This window comes from Amphiura filiformis, unplaced genomic scaffold, assembly GCF_039555335.1.
Source record: "Amphiura filiformis unplaced genomic scaffold, Afil_fr2py scaffold_66, whole genome shotgun sequence".
Taxonomy (NCBI): Eukaryota; Metazoa; Echinodermata; class Ophiuroidea; order Amphilepidida; family Amphiuridae; genus Amphiura; species Amphiura filiformis.
In genome coordinates this window covers 181,540-205,385 of record NW_027305530.1, presented here as the reverse complement: position 1 = coordinate 205,385, position 23,846 = coordinate 181,540, and the positions used below count along the sequence as shown (strand labels likewise).

At 35.8% G+C, this 23,846-nt stretch overlaps 1 protein-coding gene across 1 annotated transcript; it reads left to right on the top strand.

Moving 5' to 3' along the window:
- The first annotated feature begins 1,061 nt into the window (after positions 1-1,061).
- LOC140144606 (medium-chain acyl-CoA ligase ACSF2, mitochondrial-like) lies at positions 1,062-23,827 on the top strand. Its single transcript, XM_072166422.1, has 19 exons — positions 1,062-1,292; positions 6,862-6,990; positions 7,707-7,760; positions 10,671-10,783; positions 11,105-11,167; positions 11,340-11,457; positions 14,622-14,729; positions 15,519-15,667; positions 17,311-17,402; positions 17,792-17,862; positions 18,432-18,536; positions 18,838-18,986; positions 19,158-19,212; positions 19,581-19,667; positions 20,102-20,154; positions 21,109-21,166; positions 21,519-21,587; positions 22,317-22,371; positions 22,657-23,827. Exons 1-18 carry the CDS (start codon positions 1,119-1,121, stop codon positions 22,368-22,370), a joined length of 1,701 nt encoding a protein of 566 aa, XP_072022523.1. The 5' UTR covers positions 1,062-1,118; the 3' UTR covers position 22,371; positions 22,657-23,827.
- The last annotated feature ends 19 nt before the right edge of the window (positions 23,828-23,846 follow it).

Genomic DNA, 23,846 nt, shown 5'->3' with positions numbered 1-23,846 from the left:
TAGCCTATTAATCACTAAAATAGCTATGAAATTATACAAATCGATTTCACAAGAAAAACACGATAGTCCTTTAAAGGAGGATTTTTCCTCTTTTTATGACATTTTTTAGTAGATATCCACGAAAAAAGCTTATTTCCAAAATTTCATTTGATTCCGATTTTGCGTTTGCGAGTTATGCATGATCATGTGTATTACACTGCTCCATAGACAATGGGCTATTCCAGAAAATAGATGCACACCCCCTATAGAGGAGTTCAGATATCCGGACTTTTTGTTCAGTCGTGACTGTTGGAAATCCAGACTTTTAAAGTGTCCAAAGGCAAAAAAATAGTTTAAAATCAGAAATCCTCAATTTGAGAGCTCATTTTCAACATTTCCATGATTTTTCCTTCATTTGATTGGATTTCCAAGCTTTTTCCAGTAAAATTGGCAACTGGAAATCCAGTTGTTTTCAGAAAGCAGACTTGGAAATCCGGACATTTCTTTGATTGAAAATTTTCTCCTCTATAGGGGGTGTGCACCTATTTTCTGGAATAGCCCAATGTGTTGTAATTTCGTTCTGGTGCACCAGAACGAAATTCAAATTTAACGATATTTTTGCTAAACGAATTAATCTGCAAGAAATATTTGGTACATAAACATTATAATTTTTTTGGAAAAGTGGGGGGATGAGGCTGTGGATCACGAAATGCCCCTTTAAGTTTTAATTTTCGCATACTAGTATAGTAATTCATGTTTTGGTGTTAAAATAGCGGCATCGCTTTTAAACATTTTTTTTAGTAAAAACATGAATCTATAAAGTTAACCAAAGTTGAATCTTAAATGAAAATTCAATCCTTATTTAATACCAAGATGACGTAAAAAAGTGAAAAATACTGTCACGCAGTCACGCGGGGCAGAAAACACCGTGTAAAAATATTGCTTTTCAAAGTTATTTAGTGGTCTGCGCCCTGAAGTGCCGTGACCTTCAAAACCAGAAAATCAAAGCAGAGCAATTTTGTATTGTAGTGCAGTGTATACCAATATACATGTAACTCTACACTACACTGCACTGTAAGAGAATAGGCTAGATGCACATGTATATAGAACTTGAAGCAGTGGAAATCACATGCACATAAATGGCGACAGAAAAATTGACGAAAAGTTACCTTCATGTCCCACGTAAAGAGCCCTTTATTGGGATGTCCGTGGGACAACAGTTGTATCAAATGGCTCACAAGTATGCAGATAAAGAAATGTATGTATTTTATGTTGACAAAGAGAGGATTACTTTCAAACAAATGAAAGATCAGGTATGTATTTTTATATATGTGACCGTCCACGGCGAATGAGCCGTAAATTCCTCCCCCGGTCAATTTTGTTTTATTTCGTGTTTAAAAAATAAACATCATAAACTTAAAAATTGTATATCATTTGACTTCAAACGATATCCAGAAGCGGAGTTATGGTTAGTTAAACTTTGCTCCTTCAACAAAATTATAGCTTTTTTCGTTTCTATGTGTGTCTCTTTTTCCACATTGCTGGCAATAAATATCAAACAGTCATAATTGGCGGTCATTTCAAATCATCCCCAAGTCAACGAGGTTTAAGAAGGTTCTGTCATTGTTAATTGTTGGTTATGCATACCTATACAAATAACCCACCACTTGAAAAGGATTTAGCAAAAGCAAACAAAGACCAGAGCTATTAAAAGTTCTATAGCCATCTAAGGTAGAAGCTTATTATCCACTTCAATAATAGGATTATTGATTGATGTTGTGACTATCAAAATAAGACAGATGTCGCGCTAGCTTAAGTGACCGATGAATACGACCTTCGTACACATTTTACACCATATCTCAGAATACAATTTAGGGAATTTACGGCTCGTTTGTGCTGCCGGGTCACATATATGGAGGTGTTTGATATGTATTCACCGATTTAGTCGCCAGATATTATTATGGAAGTGCATGATACTTGATGACGGGAATTAATTAAAGTGTTTGCAAAAGCGTTTCCTTGAAAAAATAATAATTCGTGCAAAAAGATACATGTATACATATATCTACATTTTGTTGACGGAGCCTGAACCATTTCCTCCGGGATTTCCTCACTTGAACCCATGTATCTCATAATGCACAGTTTATCATTTATCGCTACGTGTCTTGAATTTTTTAATAGCTATTTTAGCCTACCAACCTTGTGGTAATACCTAATATCTCACACCCAAGTTTGTATGCATGCCTTAAATGTCTTACTGACACAAAAATTTGCCCCTGAAAATATGTTGTGTTTTTGTGATAAAGAAGGCGCGTGGAGCGCGTAAAAATTTTGCATGCTCTATAGATTGTACTCACATTTCGATTGTGAAGTTACAGATTGCGCGCGCAGCGCGAGAAAATTTTGAGTCACAAACCCATAAGGGGCTGTGCAATGATATGAGCCCCGGGGGGGGGGGGTAACATTTCCAAACGGCTCGCCAAAAATCGCTTGCCCTCCTCTCGGCCCGCCAAAAATCGCTCCCCCCCACCCCCGTCTCGGCCCGCCAAAAATTCTTTGCCTCCCACCCCTTGAACATGCCAAATTTTTGTGATCCCAAATTGCAAACCCGATGGTCTAGATGTATGTTGCGAGCGCAGCGAGCAGGAAAATTTGCATATTTAAGCGTTTCCGTACTGTTTTCCTAAGCCTTTTTAGAGCGTTTTATTAAAAAGGCGCCCCATGAATGCGTGCCAAAATCGCTTGCCCCCCACCCCTCGGCTTGCCAAAAATTGCTTGCCCCCCCCCCCCCAATTTTACCCTCATAATTTTTGCACAGCCCCTAATAATCTATAACCCCACTATTTTGGGTGTTAAAAATTTATAGCGCCCCTATTTTCATAGTACATTAAAAAGGCATTTCGTGAACCAGGGCCTCATCCCCCATTTTTCACAAAAAAGCTGAGATTTTTATACCACTGGAAACCTCTGGCTGCATAATGTTTATGTACAAAAATTATCATTTGATTCCATATGTGTAGTTACACCCCGCACAGCATAATAATAATATTAATAATGACAATATAAATACATTCACAAAATAAGGAACACACGCTCTGTCACCCGTAGACCCCCCTATTTTTCAAATTGAACAGTAACTTTCATTTATCACAGATTTTGTTAATTACGGTATTTTGAAAAACAGCAAATTTGAAGCCATATAACTAGAAATTCAATGTTCGAGGTTTCTGTGGCGCTGTTTCGGCTCTCACCCAAAGATTTCATTAAAAAAAAAGATCATGTTCTCACCCAATGGCCCCATATTTTTTACATTTTGCTCTCACCGAATGCCAAAAATCATGCTCTCACCCAATGACCCCATATTTTTTACATTTTTCTCTCACCTAACTGGGTAAGTCCATATGATATCAAGGAGGTCCCCACCTGACCCCCTCAGATTTGCTTTATATTTTAGTCATATGTTGTACCTGTAAAAATATTAAAACCTGCAAATTTGAGGTCTGTAGCTCTTACGGATTTTCTGTGGCAGCCATTTAAAGTTGAAGTATGGTGGTCTAAATTTGGACTCAAAAGTTGCCCTTTAAATAAATGTCATCTTTGGGAGTCTGTGACTTCTTTACAAAATAAGAGAGAGGTCTGAAACCTTGTATACACACTAACTGCATGACAATTTGTCAAAAAGTAAAAAAAAAAATCTGTAATTGCGCGTTGTGTCACGGGGTCATTAAATATGCAAGAAAAAATGTAATGTTTTGTAAACTGGCAAGTTTAGCCCTCTAAATTCACATTTTTTGTCAGATTAATTATTTTTTGTTGTCACTGATGCTAAATATAGGATAAATACAATACATATCCAAACAATTGAGGTCACAACTCATTTACATTTCGAACAGCGCCCTCACGAAGATGAAATTTATTTTCAGGGGGTCCAAAGTCGATGTGGTCCACCTTCAAAATTTATAAAACATTTTATTTTTTATATGACTACTAGTCTTATATTACAACTTTGCAAAGTCTCAGTAATTGTCTAGGTTGACTTCATATAAAACGACAAGCCCAAAGTTGACCATTTTCTTATGATTGCATGTACTGCAAAGGTGCCGAATTTGGAAGGCTTAAAGTCAAATTGGCCCCAATATTGAAAATAAAATGGAAATTAAAGTAAATAGGGCCAATAACTACGCATCTAGTCATTTATTTTCAATATTGTGGCCATTTTGACTTTTAAACCTTCCGAATTCGGCACATGTGAATTTAGGGGGACTAAAACTTGCCAGTATACAAAACATTAATGTTTTAGCCCCCCTAAATTCACATTTGTTGTCAGAATAATTGTTTTTTGTTGTCACTGATGCGATATATAGGACAAATACAATGCATATCCAAGACATAGAGGTGACAATTTATTTACATTTCGAACAGCGCCCTCGCAAAGATGAAATTTAAGTTGCAAATTCAACATTTTCAGGGGGCCCGAAGTCAATGTGGTCAACCTTCAAAATTCATAAAACATCACTTTTATATGACTACTAGTCTTAAGGTACAACTTTGCTATATCCCAGTAATTTTATAGGTTGACTTCATATAAAACGACAAGCCCAAAGTTGACCATTGTCTTATGATTGTATGTACTGCAAATGTGCCGAATTCGGAAGGTTTTAAAGTCAAAATGGCCACAATATTGAAAATAAATGACTAGATGCGTAGTTATTGGCCCTATTTACTTTAATTTCCATTTTATTTTCAATATTGGGGCCAATTTGACTTTAACCCTTCCAAATTCGGCACATTTGCAGTACATGCAATCATAAGAAAATGGTCAACTTTGGGCTTGTCGTTTTATATGAAGTCAACCTAGACAATTACTGGGACTTTGCAAAGTTGTAATTTAAGACTAGTAGTCATATAAAAAAAATGTTTTATAAATTTTGAAGGTGGACCACATCGACTTTGGACCCCTGAAAATGTTGAATTTGCAATAAATTTCATCTTCGTGAGGCGCTGTTCGAAATGTGAATGAGTTGTGACCTCAATTTTTGGATATGTATTGTATTTATCCTATATTTAGCATCAGTGACAACAAAAATAATTAATCTGACAAAAATGTGAATTTAGAGGGCTAAACTTGCCAGTTTACAAAACATTACATTTTTTCTTGCATATTTAATGACCCCGTGACACAACGCGCAATTACAGATTTTTTTTTTATAACTTTTGACACATTGGGCATGCAGTTAGTGTGTATACAAGGTTTCAGACCTCTCTCTTATTTTGTAAAGAAGTCACAGACTCCCAAAGATGACATTTATTTCAAGGGCAACTTTTGAATCCAAATTTAGACCCCCATACTCCAACTTTAAATGGCTGCCACAGAAAATCCGTAAGAGCTACAGACCTCAAATTTGCAGGTTTTAATATTTTTACAGGTACAACATATGACTAAAATATAAAGCAAATCTGAGGGGGTCAGGTGGGGACCTCCTTGATATCATATGGACTTACCCAACTGCGAAAGTGCCAGCCCTACACCTATATCCATTTCAGATTGAAGTGCCCCCCCCGATTACTGCTCAGTCGATAGACAATGTGTTGTAATTTCGTTCTGGTGTAATTTTGCGATATTTTGCCGAACGAATTAATCTGGAAGAAATTTTGTGTACATAAACATTATGTAGCTAGAGGTTTCCAGTGGTATAAACATTTATATGACCATGATGAATTTGTGCCAGCTATATTATATGTCTACATTTTAATAGCTGAGGGGAAATGCTTTAAGCGTTTTCAATGACAGTTAAATAGGAAAATTATTGCAGCATTGTCATTATCATCATCATCAGCTCATCATTATCTTCAGTCTTCAGTATCATCATCAAGGCCTAAAAACATTTTCTTGCGTCCACAACAGGCAGGCCAAAACAATTTTCCTGAAAAATTGCTTTAATTAACATGTTCTGCTTATAGTTTCTGTAATAATTGTCTTTGGTTTCAATTTTGAACATTATGCAGTCATGTCTACAGCAGAATTCACCACGACCTTTGCAGGACTTAAACCCCATTAAACCAAGATAAACCTCATTGAAAACAGCTCAACTATGTTAAATCAGGGATGTGTCTCATAGCCCTGGTTAAATCCATAAAAATATGTTTCTGATTTACCTGTGCGATATTTCAATGTGCTGTGATGAAATAGAACAGAACAATACTGAGCGTGGCCTTTGTTTCCGAAATGAGAACAATAATTTTTTAGCTCCCTATCGGGCAGTCAGAACTTCATATTTGGGAGGGCTCGACAACAATCTTCCCAAAATCGCATTTTAATCATTTTTAGATGACCATAGAGGGAAAGAATTGAAAATTTTTTACAGCTACTATGGCGAAAATTGATCAAACCGATCACACGATGGTGCTCGTTCGAAGTTGGAGCTATCGCGAGTCAGCTGTTGAGCACATTGCCATTGAAATTACACGTCCGACTGTTATGAAATTTTGGAAGACTCTCTTCGGGAAAACAGCTCGACAACAGCTTTCCCGTGACATTTGTTACTTCAAATTGTAGTATGTTAAGGATGAACATTATAATTCACATGTGAGCTTCTATGGCTATTATTGGGTGAAGGGTTTTCCCACCAGCCCACTAACTAGTCCATTGTCTATACCTACAGTACAGTGAGTGAGCTAGAGGTCAATCGTCAATTGGAGCGCTGTGTGTGCACTGAATAGGAAAAACGGACAGTAACTGCATAATGATTACATGTATGTATTATGTTTCCTTTGAACAGCGCTTGCGCTGGGGTCCATACATATTTGAATTTCATTGCATTGTATTGTATTGTATTGTATTGTTTTGTAGGCTTATTGCATTGTATATTGATACCATTTCAGAGCCAGAAGTTTGCTTCCTCCCTCATTGCAAAGGGCTACAAGAAGGGTGATACTATAGCAGTATGGGGTGCGAATCACTCGGAATGGCTGGTGGCGCTCTTTGCAACTATGCAACTCGGAATGCTGTTGGTAATAAAAATTTCCCTTCCCTTTCCTCTCTCTGTCCCTCCCTCTCTTTCTCTCTTACACTTTTGCGCATTCTCGTAATCGGAGTACTGTGGTTTTTTCATAGTTAACCTTGCTGTTTCATTTTTTGGTGAGAAATCCAACATTCAAGGCTTTGACTAAATGGTATTAAAAGAACAGAATGTTCTCTACTTTGAGCATGACGCTGGTGAGAAAATGGGCATGTTTTCGACTCAAAAGTTTCATCAAGCGGAAAGTGCTACAACCAGTTGAGTTTGTGTACTAGGTATATACTGTACTGAAGTTTAAGTTAGACTGAAAGAAAATGTGTTGCTAAAAAGATTTGACCAAATTGAGATAATAAATACAGAAGAAAAACAAATATCATGGAAAAAAAATACAGAATGTGAACTTTTCAACCCTACTTGAGCAATTTTGAACAAAGAACATGCAATAAAAGCTAAATGAAAAATATGGGTCTCTTTTCCTTAAAAAGTCATGAAATTGACACAAAGTGGGTTTCTTGACGAAATTTCATGGTAAACATAATAGATGTCACTGTAAGATTTAAGGAACATATTGAGCTATTTCATTTGATACCAAATTTCCCATGGTAACACTTGTAGTTTCAAAGTACAGAACATTTTTCATATTTTGGGAAATGTCCTTGTTTGCATGGAATCGCCCATGACAAAGTATTATTGTTGTTGTTTTCCTAGGTGCCACTGAGATTAGAATTTCCGGAAGCAACGATTGTAGCCTTACTAAACAAGGTAAGAAATAAAATGAATAAGTCTGTATCGAAATTATTATTACACGTGATTTATTTTATCGAAACGCCTGCAACTGCCAAATGCCACATTAGGCTCCTTTTGAAAATAATGACCCGATTCTATAGTTGAATTGAATGAAATTTTTCAGGATTAAGTTTACCAAAAAGTGCTACATGTATACTTACCTGACATTTTGATGTGCCAGTCTTGTGTCCCCGGGTAACATTAATTTTGATACAGCCTGTATATTATTTTTCTCAATGGTGTCAATTTAGCTCACTTCGGTTCTGTTTTATTTCATCACAACACACATTGGCGCAAGTAAAGAATATTGCAATGCAGAGTACATGTAGGCATTTATTGATATTAATAATAGTACCGTATACAAAATGCAATACATAAAATAATATACAAAATGACATAATATTACCAGATTAGGTTACGAAGTAACTCTATGTGTAAGATATGGACGGCGCAGAAACGCAGAACGTGTAGAATTGTCGCTCCATTATGCAAAACAACATAGGCTAGTATACATACATACATACATACATATACATACATACATACATATTTTATTTATTTCCATCATATCAAAATACATGCAAGCAAATTTAACAAAACGGCAAAATAGAATTAAAAAAAATATGGCGGAGATGTAACAAAAGGCAAAAGCCTGAATTGAGCGTTACACCACCTTAACCCAGATTGTAATGCAGAGTATATGTAGGCATTTATTGGTATTAATTAGTACCGTACACAAAATGCAATAAAATAATATACAAAATGACATAATATTACCAGATTACGTTACAAGTAATGTGTAAGATATGGACGGCGCAGAAACGCAGAACGTGTAGAATTGTCGCTCCATTATGCAAAAGAACATAGGCTAGTATATAGAACTGATTAATACAATATAAGACAAGACAAGCACCCAATCATATTCACGTCAGAAATAGTGACCAAATCCAGGAGACCAGACACACACTCTACTCACGCATGCAGATTACAGAAAAAATAGCAAATAAGACAACCTTATCAAGAAGGACAAAAACAGTATGGGAGCTGAAATACTTCCATGTAGCAGTTCCAAGGTCCAGAGGCTTAACCAATGAGACACTGAGAACTTTCTGGGTCTGACAAATAAGGAAACAAAGACGGCACTAGGTCCTGACACTATACCAAGAGGAGCGCTACTACCTATAAGCCTACGTAGTGGCTGGGAAGAAATACCAAGACCCCGGGAACAAGTCATTTGGTAGTTGGGTGGACCTCCTGTTCCTCCTGTTGAAGAAGACCCGAAAGATATGCCAATAGTACATCCAATTTGAAGGCTAGGATCCTGTGTTAGTGGTCTTGAATGGTGCTTGCATTTTCTTCAAAGGATTCTAGCTTACACTGGAAGCCTGGCCCTCTGGACTCCATCCCAAGAGGCCATACTGGTCAAGTAGGGACAATAAGTTTACACGTTGGTATTTTTATAGCCGTAAAGTAAACTCAACCCAGAAAGTATCGAAACGATTATAGATGGTCAGATATATCGGGAACTGAAATATATAGCAAAAACTTATTTAATGTATATAAAGCGCAGCTTTCTCCTGCGCATTTTGATACCTCTTTTGTCGCTCTACGATATCATTTGATCGATTTCTGGGCGCTTGAGTGGCTTCAAGACCGATTTTGAAGTTGCACTTAGCTCCTATTCAAGCCAAATGCCTTGTACTGTGACCAATAAATGACCATTGCTTTTGTCCGCCAAATTCAAATGGGTATGTGTGTCGCGTGTTGGATAAATTGATTGCAAAGAGTCCTGATCTTAATCCACTAGAACACTTGTGGGACACTCTCAAGAGGAAAGCTAACAAGGCAATCAAGCCTGACACCACCTTAGAAGGCCTTCGGTGCATCCTGCTCAGGAAATGGTGAGACATTGACCAAGGAAAGATAAGACATCTTGTTCAGAGCATGCGACGACGAATCAAGGCAGTGATAGACAATGATGGTGGGCACACCAAGCATGCCAAGTATTGAGATGTCAGCAGAAAGAGTTCATGACATAAGTCAGAGATAAGTAAGGGTAGCAAGTATTGAAGTTGGAAGTCGAAGGAGTAAAATAAAGTAAAGTTCATGGTTAAGTAAACAGAGCACGTCGGTGTCCTTTGTCTTGATTTTGTGTGTATATGTGTGTGTGTGTATATGTGTGTGTGTGTACACGACGAACGCATTTGGCTTGAATAGGAGGTAAGTGCAACTTTCAAAATCCGATTTGAAGCCACTCAAGCGCCCATAACTCAACCAAATGATATCATAGAGCAACAAAAGAGGTATCAAAATGCGCAGGAGAAAGCTGCGCTTTATATACATTAAATAAGTTTTTGCTATATATTTCAGTTCCCGATATATCTGACCATCTATGATCGTTTCGATACTTTCTTTTTGACCTGCCAAAGAATCTCTGCCCCTCCCTTTTGGCCTGCCAAAGCCCCTGGACACGGCACACTTTAGCGATTGAAGTTACGGACACATTTTCTGATTGAATATTCAATCGGTCACCGACTGAAGTTCAAAACCTCTCAATAAAAGTTTTATAGTGAATTTTCAAGAAAAACTGGCTTGTTATCCACACAGTTGTGGCAAACCGATGTGTTCCCTTCAAGACAACATTGAGAAAGGCAACATAATTGGATTGGCGAAAAGGTATAGAAAATAAGCTTTTTCTAGGAATTTTACTATGGGGTGAAATCAAAACTCAACTCAACCGGCGGTTCCTTCCGGTTGGAGCCGGTATTAATTTTTCTAAACGCTGTTTTGATTTCATCCCATGAAAACTTTTAAATCTGATTGTGAAATTCCTGATGAATCTCTTTATAACCTTGTGCCAATTAAATATAATTTTTATTATTACAGCTGAAATGCAAAGGGCTCATCCTGACCAGATCGCCGTCAAACATATTGGACAGGGTGTATGAAATATTTCCAGAACTGAAGGACACAACTACTGACGGATTCCATTCTGAACGGTATGAACTCGTAAACTGTACCTTAACAATCAACTATAAATAAACAGAGTGTACACACTACACATGAAAATTGATGTGATGGTACAAATGTGGTTGACAAAACCCATTACACCTTTTTTGATTTTCAAATTCTAATGACTAAGCCGGGAGTAAGTTTGGTTTCGGACACTAAATTTGTATGTTACGCCTTCTATGATATTTTGTTGACTTAATGTTACAAAATATTTGGGCTGAATGTTTTGTAATGTAGATTATTGCCTCGACGTTGGAGAATGCTAATGAAGATGTTCATGATTTTTTTTTGTTCATAACTTTTTCTAGTTTTCCAGGTATGGAGTTCTTCATCATTAGTGGTACCGTTCCAGAACAGTTATCGTTGAGAAAGTAAGGCAATGACAACAGTTTTTCATTTCATTATCTATATTTCCTTAACGAATATTAAACAGCTGAAACTAGTAATAAAATATATGCTAGTGACATTTAGCGTCACATTAATTATGAAAAACACAAACTGTAATCAGAATATTTGCACTGTTTTTCTTCTAAACATTATTAGGTGTGTGTATAGTTACGATGAATTCATGACGTTTGGTAGTGAGGCTGACATGGAAAACGTGAATAAAATCTGCATGTCTATTGATATGGATGAACCATGCTCTGTGGTGTTTACATCCGTAAGTGAAAAGCCATACATGCTTTCTCATGAAAAAGTATCATGTAATTGCACATTAGGCGTACATTTAACAATATCGCTTTAAAATATGTTTCGACCTTGCCGTTTATTACGAAATCTAAAATACCGTAAGCCCCTTCACAATTGATTCCTAGTTTCTGTTGGAGCTTGTAAAAATAAAAGATGAGGTAATATTTAATTATTAATTTTATTTTATTTATTTGGAAGCGAGTCGTCACAGCCTAATATCAACTGTACATTTTGTCACTGCCGATTTAATTATATTATGGTTTATACATTGATAATAATGGTTGTTCATTGTTTGTTCAGCAGTATACTAAAGATGATCAAAGTAAGGAGGTAGCAAATTAATGTAATAAAATAATGTCATTGAACAGATAAAATATCAAATAGGAATCAAATAAATAAACACTCTGCAATTCTCAATTTTGGATGCGGGATTGGAAATGGTAAACTCAAAATCAATTGTGAAGGGTCTATGGGATTTTGATTTACTAAAGGAACTAATTATAGCTTAATAGTATAGTAGACGCATTTTATATTCTATCCATATAGGGTAAATTTTACTAATATTTGCTTGATTAAAGTTGATGCCTAACATCTTGAGCAATACAAGAAATATGAGGTGAGGTGAATATTTCGATCAAAGTTGTCTCAAAATACTCTTGTTAGAATATTTAGAATAAGAATAGTTTAAAATAACGCGAAAAAATACGTCAACAAAAAATGACTAAACAGTAGTAATACACCATGTAATAATAGTAACAATACATGCAATTTATTAAGCGCCTTATATTTCACGCAACCACAAAACGTTTATAAATGCGCACGTGACCACCTACGCGTTGCCATAATAGCTTATAGACAGCAAGTCTATATATATAAGTTCTATATAGCGAGTGGTCTTTTTATACATTTGAATGCAAAGGCGTAACAACATGAGACTGCTGTGCAGCAAAATTATCTATTTTGTTCAACTCGTGATTATATTGTAAACGTTTACGCGTTTCCGTCGTTGAATATATTTTTCCGTCGTCAAATATTTTCAAAATGTTGTTTTTGATAACATACCGTAAACGTTCGCCTAATGGCGCACCTAGTCGCCTTTGCCTTGGGATAAATTTCATGTACAAATAGAGAGCTCCCTGCTGTAAAAATCCCAACAAGAATTAAGGGTATGTGTCCTTATTTGCTGGTGGGATTTTTACGGGAGGGCACTTTTACTTAGTGTCTAAAATTCCAGTTATGTCAAGGGAGCCTATAGCGCCATTAGGCGAACGTTTACGGTATTACAAATTGTAATTGCAAAATGTGTAATAATTTTGCAATTCAATTAAGGGCTGGGGTATGAACGTTTGGACAGTATTTATTTTGGGACATTAGAGCACATCAGACATATCGAATTGCATTCTGAATATGAAGAATGTCATTCTGATATCAAATAATTTTGATTTTTGAAATTCGCAATTTAATACACATTTTATGGCAAATCATTAAAATTGATATTTTTGATATTTAACAGTACTTGAAGTAAACTTTATAAATCTGATGATTTATACTTAAAGTGTATGTAGGTGGGATGAAAAGCCGACGATCAAATTGAAATTTTGACCTTTCGTATTGAAGATATGGATTTTTTTTTCCCAAAACACACAAAAAAATTAGGTCTTTTGGGAAAAAATCCATATCTTCAATATGAAAGGTCAAAATTTTCAATTGACCGTCGGCTTTTCCTCCCTGCTACATACACTTTAAGAATATATCATTAGATTTATATAATTTACTTCGAGGACTGTTATATATCAAAATTTGAAAAATATTAAAATTTGTCATAAAATTTGTATTATATTGTGATTTAAAAAAATGAAAATTATTTGATATCAGAAAGACATGCTTCGTATTCAGAATGCAATTCGATAGGTCTGAGGTGCTCTCATGTCCCACAAAAATACTGTCGAAACGCAATAAACGCTCATCATTTTGGATCCCTTAATACTTAAATTTGATGATATTTATCTATAGAGTTCCTACTTCTTTCTGTATAGTGGTCAATGCATGAAGATTTGGTCACGCTTGCTGGTCTTGGTACGTCGTGCCCATGGGTCACCTGCGCATTTATAAAAGTGCATTTATAGATATAACTGAATTACACTGATATACAACTCTAAAATTACAATAACTTATAAAGCTATGGTGAATAGAGTACTATTTAGCAAATTGTACAATGGTAGAATAACAAGGTTCAAAACCTAATATTTCAAGCTCATACTGCGCAGTTTGCCAGGTGTAATCCACCAATATGCAAAGAACGTGGTAACGTATGGAGCCCAAATTTCAACCTTTTCGCCAATAATTCCAAACTGACTGAAAAGTCGTAGGTAGATGACCAGAGGAATATTTTCCAATAAGTTTTTACCAAATTGGAGTTTTGAGTTTTGTTCCCTATGTAAACTTTGACTCTGAATTTATCCGAATGGTAAATGGTGCCCACTTCCTATTCAATACATCTCAGATGTCAATATTAAAACATGTTATGCATATCCAACTTTGCATCCACAAGCAAATTCTAACCGAACTTAAGTAAAAATTTTCTTTTTTTGCATTTCAGCATTTCCATGACCATATTTCAGTAGAACATGATGAAAAACATCCACAGACCAAATTTGGTGGGAATGGGATCGTGAGGGCCCGAGATATGGCTACATGAATACCTAATTAGCCCCATTGAAATCAGTGTAAATTGGTCTGGTTCATAACTGTTTGGAACCAGGCCAATTTACATTGATTTCAATGGGGCTAATTAGGTATTCATGCGGCCATATCTCGGGCCCTCATGATCCGATTCCCACCAAATTTGGACTGTGGATGTTTTTCATCATGTTCTACTGAAATATGGTCATGAAAATGGTGAAATGCAAAAAAAGGTTTTTTTTGTGACGTTATCACTTCGGTACTCTATAAGTATCAGCCTGTTTGATTACTTTCAGTGAATGCGGGTTGTTTTTCACTGCTGTATATAAAATTTACATAATTATAATAATATTGCAAAGCTGAAACTGTAATTCGTGAGCGAATAAATAAGCTAACTTGTGACCTTTATGACTCTGTAAATCACAGCTTTTGATTAAAACAAAATCATTTCAGGGTAGTACTGGGATGCCCAAAGCGACTGCTATTTCATCACATGCGTTATTGAATGACAGGAAAAATATTGGCTTCAGACTCGAAGAAGAAAGCTTGCAATATGATTTGGTAAGGACGGCTCTTTTTTATAACAGTTTGTATGTATGTATGTCACAACCGAAAAATGAACATTTTGGACAGGTTAAATTTGAAGATCCACAGGGGTTACAATGGCTATAATGCTTCTATTTTGATGACAAATGTTGATCTAAATTTGTCGGTACCTCAGATTACATTTTTATGTTTTACACTACAGCCTGTCTAAAAAGTGTGCAAGTGAAAAGCGCCCTCTTTGGCAATTAGAAAATACTGTTGTGACATGAAGCTTAAATTAACATCAAGGGCGTAGTCTTAGCTTTCAAATGCCTACCATCTTGTAGTGTAGATATGATACTATCATCTATAGTGTAGAGATTGGTGACCGTATGAAGTCACACATATAGCTATTACCTCCTAAGGTTTGATGGCAGGAATATTCGCATGGAGAGCATTCCATATGAGGTATGTAGATGGTACAAAAGATATTTGATGGCTGACAATGTTTGATGGTGTTCTCTTCCAGTGTATTCAAGGTATTCATCTTCTGGAAGTCTGACCAGGATCATGATGTACTAGTAGGATTGTTTATCTACTAGCATGTCTTCTACACCATTTTCAGTCCCAGTATCATTTTGGTATCAGGTCAGCTGGACGACAAGCTACGTTTAGGGGCAGCCTGTCCGGCAGATTTGTTGCTTTGTTTGCTGGATTTTACACCCTGACATAATGAACATGTGAACTTCACCACTATACTGTATGTTATCACAACATGCACATAAAACATGTATATGGGACTCATGCCAAAATATTATTTTACAGGAATCAGCCAGGTTCGGAGAAGCCATTACATTTTCAGGAGGTGCCGGATATATTGGACTTATTGCCCCCCTTACGGTAGGACTAACTACTGTCGTCTTATTTCCAGAATTCAACGCTGAGACTATGGCTAAAGCTTTACAGGATGAAAGGTATTCACGAATAAGATTCACAAAAGTTTATTCCCGCAATAGAACACCAGGCCTTGCCGTTTGAGGCGAGCGATCGCTCTCGCTCGCCACCGCTCGCCCAAACTCAATTTCTAGCGAGCGATGTTCCACTCACCATAGACAGTAAATATCGCTCGCTACGAATCACCCAAATATAATCTAAATTACATTCAAGTTTTAGCACTTCCAATGTATTAAATTTATCGTAATAAATTAGTCTCGATTTCTGAAAGACAGGATGTCAGCAGTGCGTAAGTGTGTCATATTGATTGCTCTTTCAGACCTACTGCGTGTTTCTACTGAGGGCCAAATTCCGTGCCATGCCGTGCCGTGCCGGGTCATACCGGGTAACAAGCCCAGTAGAAACGATCTGGGTAATCGGTTGCCGTGTCATGCCGGGTCATGTGCTCGCCTTTCGTTATCCACCTCTTGAGGTGGATCATGCCGGGTCAAAGCGTGTAATCCGCGCAGTAGAAACGAGCCGTGTCATCGGTTGCCGGGTCGAGGTCATGCGTGTTGCAAAAATAACGCGATTTATATCATTTCTACTTGTACAGTATAGGGCCTAGGCCTATAATGTAGTTCTTTCTGATATACACTGGCCACATGTGTGACTCGCATGAACTTGATGAAGTAAAATGGATATGACTTTACTTAGTCTAGGCCTACTTCTTTATAGTTAATGAGTTGGTTATATTTTGGCTGTAAATTAATTATCATAATAGCCAATTACTAAATCCACTGGTAAACTAATGCAATTTGGATTTTACGAAAACACTAAATTGTGATTGTAGGTCATATGCCATGAGCTGCCATGCGTGGACATTTAAATTTAGGATACAACCGTCAAATCTGTTTTCCGTACTTCCGGTTTACAGGAAAAAAATGCCGTGCATCGTGCGAGACACGGCTTTCTGGTCTCAGTAGAAACAAGCCGGGTAACGGTGGCCGGATTATGATCGGTATTTTGTGCCCGGAAAATAGCGGGTCAAAAATCCGTACGCTCAGTATAAACACGCTGCTAGAAAGTGATACGACCACTAGCGAGTGATTCGATCACTCGCCTAGCATCAAGGTAGCTAGCGATTGACCACTCGCCTTTGAAATCTAGACGGCAAGGCCTGGAACACTGTGATATACGACTTCGAAAAACATGCTTTAGTAAATTATTTAGGTCTATATTTAGAACAGGTGCGTAGCAAGCGGGTGGACAAGATGGACGAAATGCAATTGGCTCCGAGGGTCCAGGGGACTGCATGAAGCAAAAGGGGAAATGAGCTGGGTTAGGGATAGGGCTGATAAAGGAGATGTTAAAAGGGCCTCGCACTGTTTCTTGTCCATGTGTCCCCCGAGGCTATTGCTACGCCCCTGTACTCGGACTATATTTATGACTATATTTTGGTCGCGTTATTTGGTACTATATAGTTCCTTTCGTGAGTGGATGGTAATGATGTTATTAGAGATGCACTGAGTTATTATCAATGATATTTGGTGACAACATCTTTCGTGTCCTAAATAGGTGCATACCCCGGGTGCATACCCAGATGTTACTTGTACTATTAGAGATCATTTTGTTTGGTATAATAAATGCAATGAAATTATTGGAAGGTTATTATATTTTTCAGAGTCACAATGGGCTTTTTCTTCATCCATCATATTCACGATTTATTGAATTTACCAAATCTTAGCGACTATGATTTTTCCAGTTTAGACATTGGTAAGTTGATATAAGTATCGTCCCCTACACATCATTAATGATTTTAAGTGGAGGGAGGGTCTAAAATATTTGATTATACCCATGTTGATATAATGAACATAAATTACTTCCATGCGTGCTCACCAGGGTATGTAACGAAAGACATAGCAGCATAATATTTTTGTTCATTATATGCGCACTAAAGTTTTCAAGAATAATCGATAAAAAGTTATACAAATTTAACATCATTTTAAAAAGACCACATCTTGCTTTTCCATATAACAACTACTAAGTGTTTAAATCTTTAATATGCATTTGCAGTGTGAAATAGTTACAAATTATATAAATCTTTATTTGAAACAAGCATAAAAGTTAAGGAATTTAACACTCATTGTGTGACATATTTTCAGTAAATATCGGGGGAAGTGTTATCCCGTTTGAAATGAGAAGAAAATTGGAGAATATCTGCAAGTATGTAGTTGTAAGTACGAAGTTATCATTTTAATAAAGTATTCATTATTGGTTGGTTCACTAACAGCTATCACCTTAAATACTAAACGGTGATATAATACAAAAAAAAATCCTTATTGTTTATAATAACTGTAAGCCTACGAAGGTTTTTCATCCAGCGAGTCAAAACGTTGTTTACACCCTAATGACATAAGATTATCGTAGATCCTTCATTTGCGCTCAATTGTCAATGATTGTGTGATTATAACTCAACACTTACTCCGATTCTATAATATATGAACTTGAAACTAGATAGTTTTGTTTATTTTTTGTCCTTATTATGACGTCATATTGACGTCATATTATGTGGAGAATGTTATATCAACAAATAAACAAATTGGATTTATATATTGCATTCTTGCCACCAGCTTCAATCACTGAATAGGGACGGTCCATTATATCAATAGATTAGTATAATGAAATTAGTATGGAATATAAGAAGATTGCAGCAACTCCACTTCATATTCATGTTACATAAATTAGCTGAGTAGGTCAAGTGTTAATTTACTTGATTGTTTCTTGTTTTCTTTCTTTATATAGCCCTCATATGGCATGACAGAAGTTATGCTCACACATTTAAGTCATCCTAACGACCCAGAAGAGAAGCTAAAAGCAGGAGCGTTGTATCCTATAGGTGGAACAGAGGTAAGGCTCGTATAGAGCAAACCTCTTCAAACGTGTCCATGTGCCTTTCATTAAGGACCGTCATGATTGATTATAATGAATTAAAATGTGTTGTCATGTTCTTTACAATGCCAAAGTGAAATCACACTGTAAGCATGATTCACTAAACCGGCTTCAAGTCGGACACAACCAAGTTTTGTAGCGTTGTGATGGTAATTTCGTTGTTTTTATTTATTTATTTATTTATTTATTTATTTATTTATTTATTTATTTATTTATTTATTTATTTATTTACTTATTATGTTTATTTTTCTTTTGACAGACCAAAATTCTAAATGACAATGGATTTATTGTACCTGTTAACACAATTGGCGAACTCCATATCCGAACATATTCTGCTTTTCTATACTATGTGGACGAGGAAAAGAAGACGAGAGAAATGAAAGACGGAAATGGATGGATTCATTCTGGGTAAATTATACACTGTAATGAGGGTTAGATTTTGCATCGATATTAAATGCATAATAATCACAAGGATCCATACACTTAACTGACTCTAAAATACTGCATACTATGTGACCGACGCCATCTTCACTCGAGAGTAATTATATATTTTATTGGGTTTTTTTACATCTTTTCCAGTGATTTGGGTGTCATGGACGAAGATGGATACATCCAAATATGTGGAAGAAAGAAGGTTAGTGATGTGTCTCTTCTCTACTGCCCGGTTCCCACCTATAGGCCGATTCAAATCGATGAGCCAAAATAGTTTAAAATGCCACGAGCGCACATTTATAAGTGGCTCCATTTTCATTCCGGTTTTCATCTGAAATTGTACTTAGATGCTCAGAGTGTTTACACTAATTATTGAATAACCAATATTATGTTAAGATATATTACATGAACAAGTACTTCACAAACTGTGAACTCAAATTTGGATTTAAAAATATAAAACCATTCAACAAATCTTGAATTATCGATTAGCGTCATATACACACAACTTTGTTCTTGTATCAATATTCTGGGGAAAACTGAAATGCTTCATTTTATATATTACTTATACAGGATCTTATAATTAAACAAGCATTGAACTTGGCTCCTGCTGAATTGGAAAAGAGGCTGTACCAACATCCACGTGTTCAAGCTGCTGTGGTAGGTACATGAGAAAGACAAAGGGCTTTTAGCACTAAGGACATTCATACATTAAAGTGATCATATTTGGCTAGCAAATTACATTGTGTGTCTTTGTAAATTTCGCATGTATTTCTATTTTGCTGAAAAAGTTTTGTGCTGTTTGTCCTAAAATGTAATTTTTACTAGTTGGCATACATATGAAAATCAAAGTTAACGATCAAAGGCTTATTTTTGGCAACATTTTAGAGGTTACCCTTGCTTCTTCCCTTATTGGCTTTGGCAATGTGGTGTTATTGATAATTAATAGCACTGTAGAGTCCGATCCCAGGTGAATATGATCCCTCCAGCATTTTCCAGTGGAAATAAGTTATCGAGCTGCAAGCATAGTTTTAATTGACACTTTAGGATGCACTTATTTTGTATTTCACAATGTTCATTGTTTTAAATAATAGGTTATTGGCTTGCCTGATTCACGAGTAGGGGAAGAGATCTGCGCATGTCTTAGGTAAAGAATGACTTGCTTATTCGAAAGAAAATATGTTTATTTCATGTAATAAAAACAAAAAATGCAGGGTTACTTAACACTTTATGGTAAGAGATTTATCCAGTTCCCACACCAGGAGAATGAGAAGAGATTTACCCACTTCCCACATCATGGGGAAGGAGGATCAATTTTATGTGTTTGTTCCTTCGGGCTCCCCAGGCCAGATGTGCAGGAAATCAGATCTTAAAGGAAGCCTCCGGCAATCACAACATTATTCCTTATATGTTAGAAAAATAATTATCAAGCACGAATCACATGGTTTTATTTAAAACAAACTCATAGTGACCATAAAAACGAATAAAAACATCCGTTTCTCAACACGCGATATTCAAAATTCCCGGGCGCCGAGTGCAATGACGTCCCAGTATACAATGAAGGCTGACGACAATTGAACACATATAACCATTACGTCATTGCACTTAGACAATTTCGGCGCGGGAATTTTGAATATCGCGTGTTGAGAGCCGACTGTTTTTATTCGTTTTTATGGTCAATATGAGTTTGTTTTAAATAAAACAATGTGATTTTGCTAACATATAAGTCATAATGTTATGATTGCCGGAGTCCCCCTTTAAAGAAGCCGATTTACTATACAAAAGATTTAGCCAAACGTGACTGTCGTTAAAGAGGAAGCCCCGTCAGAGCAAATCTTCTGGTGACCCAAACCTGACTGGTTATCAAATTAATTAATGACAAGGTTATCGCTGAATGTAATAGGGGCTAATTGATACCATAACATTAAACAAGGCTAATCCAGGAATCACGGTTTCTTCTTGCAGACAAATAAAGATGTTCCGCGATGTTGGTCTCAAAGTGACGAGCTTTTATTGATCGTATAACACAAACTGTACTTGATAAGCATACTAAGATATAAAACTTTAGAACAATACCAATAATTGTTATTTTCGCATTTAGGGTTGACAAAGAAAATGCACCGTCTGAAGAAGAAATAAGGCAGTTTTGTAACGGAAAGGTATGCTTTGAAAATTCATGTTACTTTACTTTGTTGAAATTAATTCAAACCTTTGATATAATTGAAGGTTATCGTTCTAAACACAATGTACGGTTACAGACGTGAAGGTCAAAAGCTACATTTTGCTCTCCTACAACTATAGACAATCTCCAACTTTGATTGAAATTAATGCTACGCCTTTTTTGTTTCTTTATTTTACTTAGCATAAATATTCATGGAAACATTAATATTGATATCTTAAATGATGTTACAGTCCATTATAAGTTAATAGAAGTTATTACAATAAAACATCATTAAGGCATTGTTATAATTAAGAAAATAAGATTGGCATTGTTTTTGATTATTTCCAAAGGTCCATGAATTGTTAGTTCCCAAGTATATTCTATTCGTTGATGAAATTCCTACAAGTGGATCAGGAAAAGTAAGTCGTGGTATTTTACATATAATTATCATTTACTGACTATTATATCGTCATGATTTGCGCATAATGTCCAAAGTCTAGTGTCACCCTCTATAATACAGAGTGTCCCTGAGAGAACTGTATCATTAGAAACTTGATTTTTTAGATATTTGAAAGCCCAAACCAAACATAACTAAATAAGTGTGGTATCCTATAGGTGGAACAGAGGTAAGGTTCGGATAGAATTATGGAGTAAGTGGTAACCGAACAACTTGTGGAACTTTTTGAGTTTTGACCATTGACCACCCTGTTCTTGAAATTTTAGAGATTTATGAAACCACTTCATTTTCAAACCATTGATTCATTCATTTATTTTCTCTATGTGCAATATTGTTTGTTTGCTTGTTTTAGCAGTTATCATAGCTATTTATGTGCGGTTTTAACCATTGTATAATATACATTTTTTTCTGTATAAATTTGTATGTTTAATTATTGTAATCGTGGTAATGCGCTATAGATTCAAAATCATTATTAATTATTAGTATACAGAGATCACGAAGAAGTATAGGATTAGGAGTACTAAATCTGCTTCACGTATTCGTTTGTGTTTATGTTTAAAAAAACTTCTTAATTCTGTGATTTCGTAAACTTTAATTGAAAGTCATTTAACATACCGACAATCTCTCATAAGTTAATTGAGTGTTGATGATCAGTAATACATAAAGTAGTCTCCATGATTTATTCCAATAGTTTTCAAGACAGAAATTGACAGAAATGGCAATGGAAAAGTTCCCAATTGTATAAGGTAAGCTTTCAATAAGTTTATTGAAATAGTAACGTTAACTTAATTTGTTTCTAAATTACAAACCATTTAATTTTACGATTGTTTTTGCCTATGCAGTGTACATTATCAATTAAAACAATGTCATTAGGATGTTACTCATGGGTTTCAATACTTAGGTTGTTGCTAAAGCAAATTTACAGTTGATATCTTCCATTATCTACTTTCGTAAGATTAAGAATTAGTTCACTTATTTCTTAGAATACCGATTTTATTTTTCAAAATTGACCATTCCATTTTGCTCAACAGACTCTCAGAAGATCTGACGATATCATCAACATCTCTCATTGCTACATAAATTCTTGCCCGGTCGCAAAAATAGTCTGCATCACTTGAACTTATTCTAATCAGCATAACTTCGTCACAGTTGAATTGATATGCAACATCTCTCATAGCTACATATATTATTTGCGCGGTCGCACGAATAGAATCTGCATCTATGGAGTTTGCTGGAACTTATTCTGATCAGCATAATACATCGTGTAAAAGAGTTGATTTACTGGTTAAGGGGAAGCTGCACTGAAAAAAGTGATTTTCTAAAGTATTTGACCTGTGCACTTGTAAATTGGTGGGAATGTGTATGCTGATCAAACTTAGCGATTCCAGCCAAAAAATGATCGTCGTTATAACGGTTACCATGGTAACGGCGGCCATGTTGGATTTTCACATGATGTCATTGCGCGCTATTTTTCTTAGTCGTTCTTTGGAATTTTTTTCTGAAATCTGTTTTATTTGACAAATTTAGGTTTAATTAAAAAAATTACAGAGGGAATTTTCAAAAAAAGGTTGTACGGTTACGCTACGGTGCATTGAAATTGAAAATTTACGAAAACGGGTCGTTTCCATGGTTACCAGATGTTTTTCAAAATTTCCTTCTGTAAATATTTAGATACAGGTATGTCCAACATACTTGCCAAAAATAAGCTCAAACAGATACACCATTACCAAGAAAAGTGACGTGCAAGGTAAAAAATGACGCGAAACGACATCTGGCAGAAAATGGCATTGTAAGTCTAGAAACACTAAATATGTTAATTAGCCAGCAATTATGCATATCAAATATTATAAAATCATGTTTCTGTCAACAATAACATTTATACTAATTATTAGAACTCTTTATAGCCAATAAACATATTACATTATTCAGAAATTAATTTTTAGCTGGAAATTCCTTAAATATCGCCCCTTGAAAACAATACAATACATAAGAAATACATTACGTGTATTAGTATAGGCCAGAGTTCAATTCGTGACTTTTTCGTGTCACGTTGTTCCCTTTGATTACTTGCAACTTCTGAACCAAGTGTCCGATTTGAATCAAATAAAAAGCAAATAAAGGCCCAAATTCTATAGATTTTTAATTTAGAAAAAACATAAAATGACAAAAATACCCCTATTTCACAACAATCCTGGCAACATTAAGGCCAAAATCAACTCAC

Excerpts from the sequence above, each read along its gene's own strand:
- LOC140144606 (XM_072166422.1), top strand. The coding sequence starts at position 1,119 with ATGGCGACAGAAAAATTGACGAAAAGTTACCTTCATGTCCCACGTAAA. Across the intron at positions 17,403-17,791 it reads TTTTTCCAGTTTAGACATTG|TAAATATCGGGGGAAGTGTT; the intron begins GTAAGTTGATAT and ends ACATATTTTCAG. Across the intron at positions 21,588-22,316 it reads CTACAAGTGGATCAGGAAAA|TTTTCAAGACAGAAATTGAC; the intron begins GTAAGTCGTGGT and ends TTATTCCAATAG.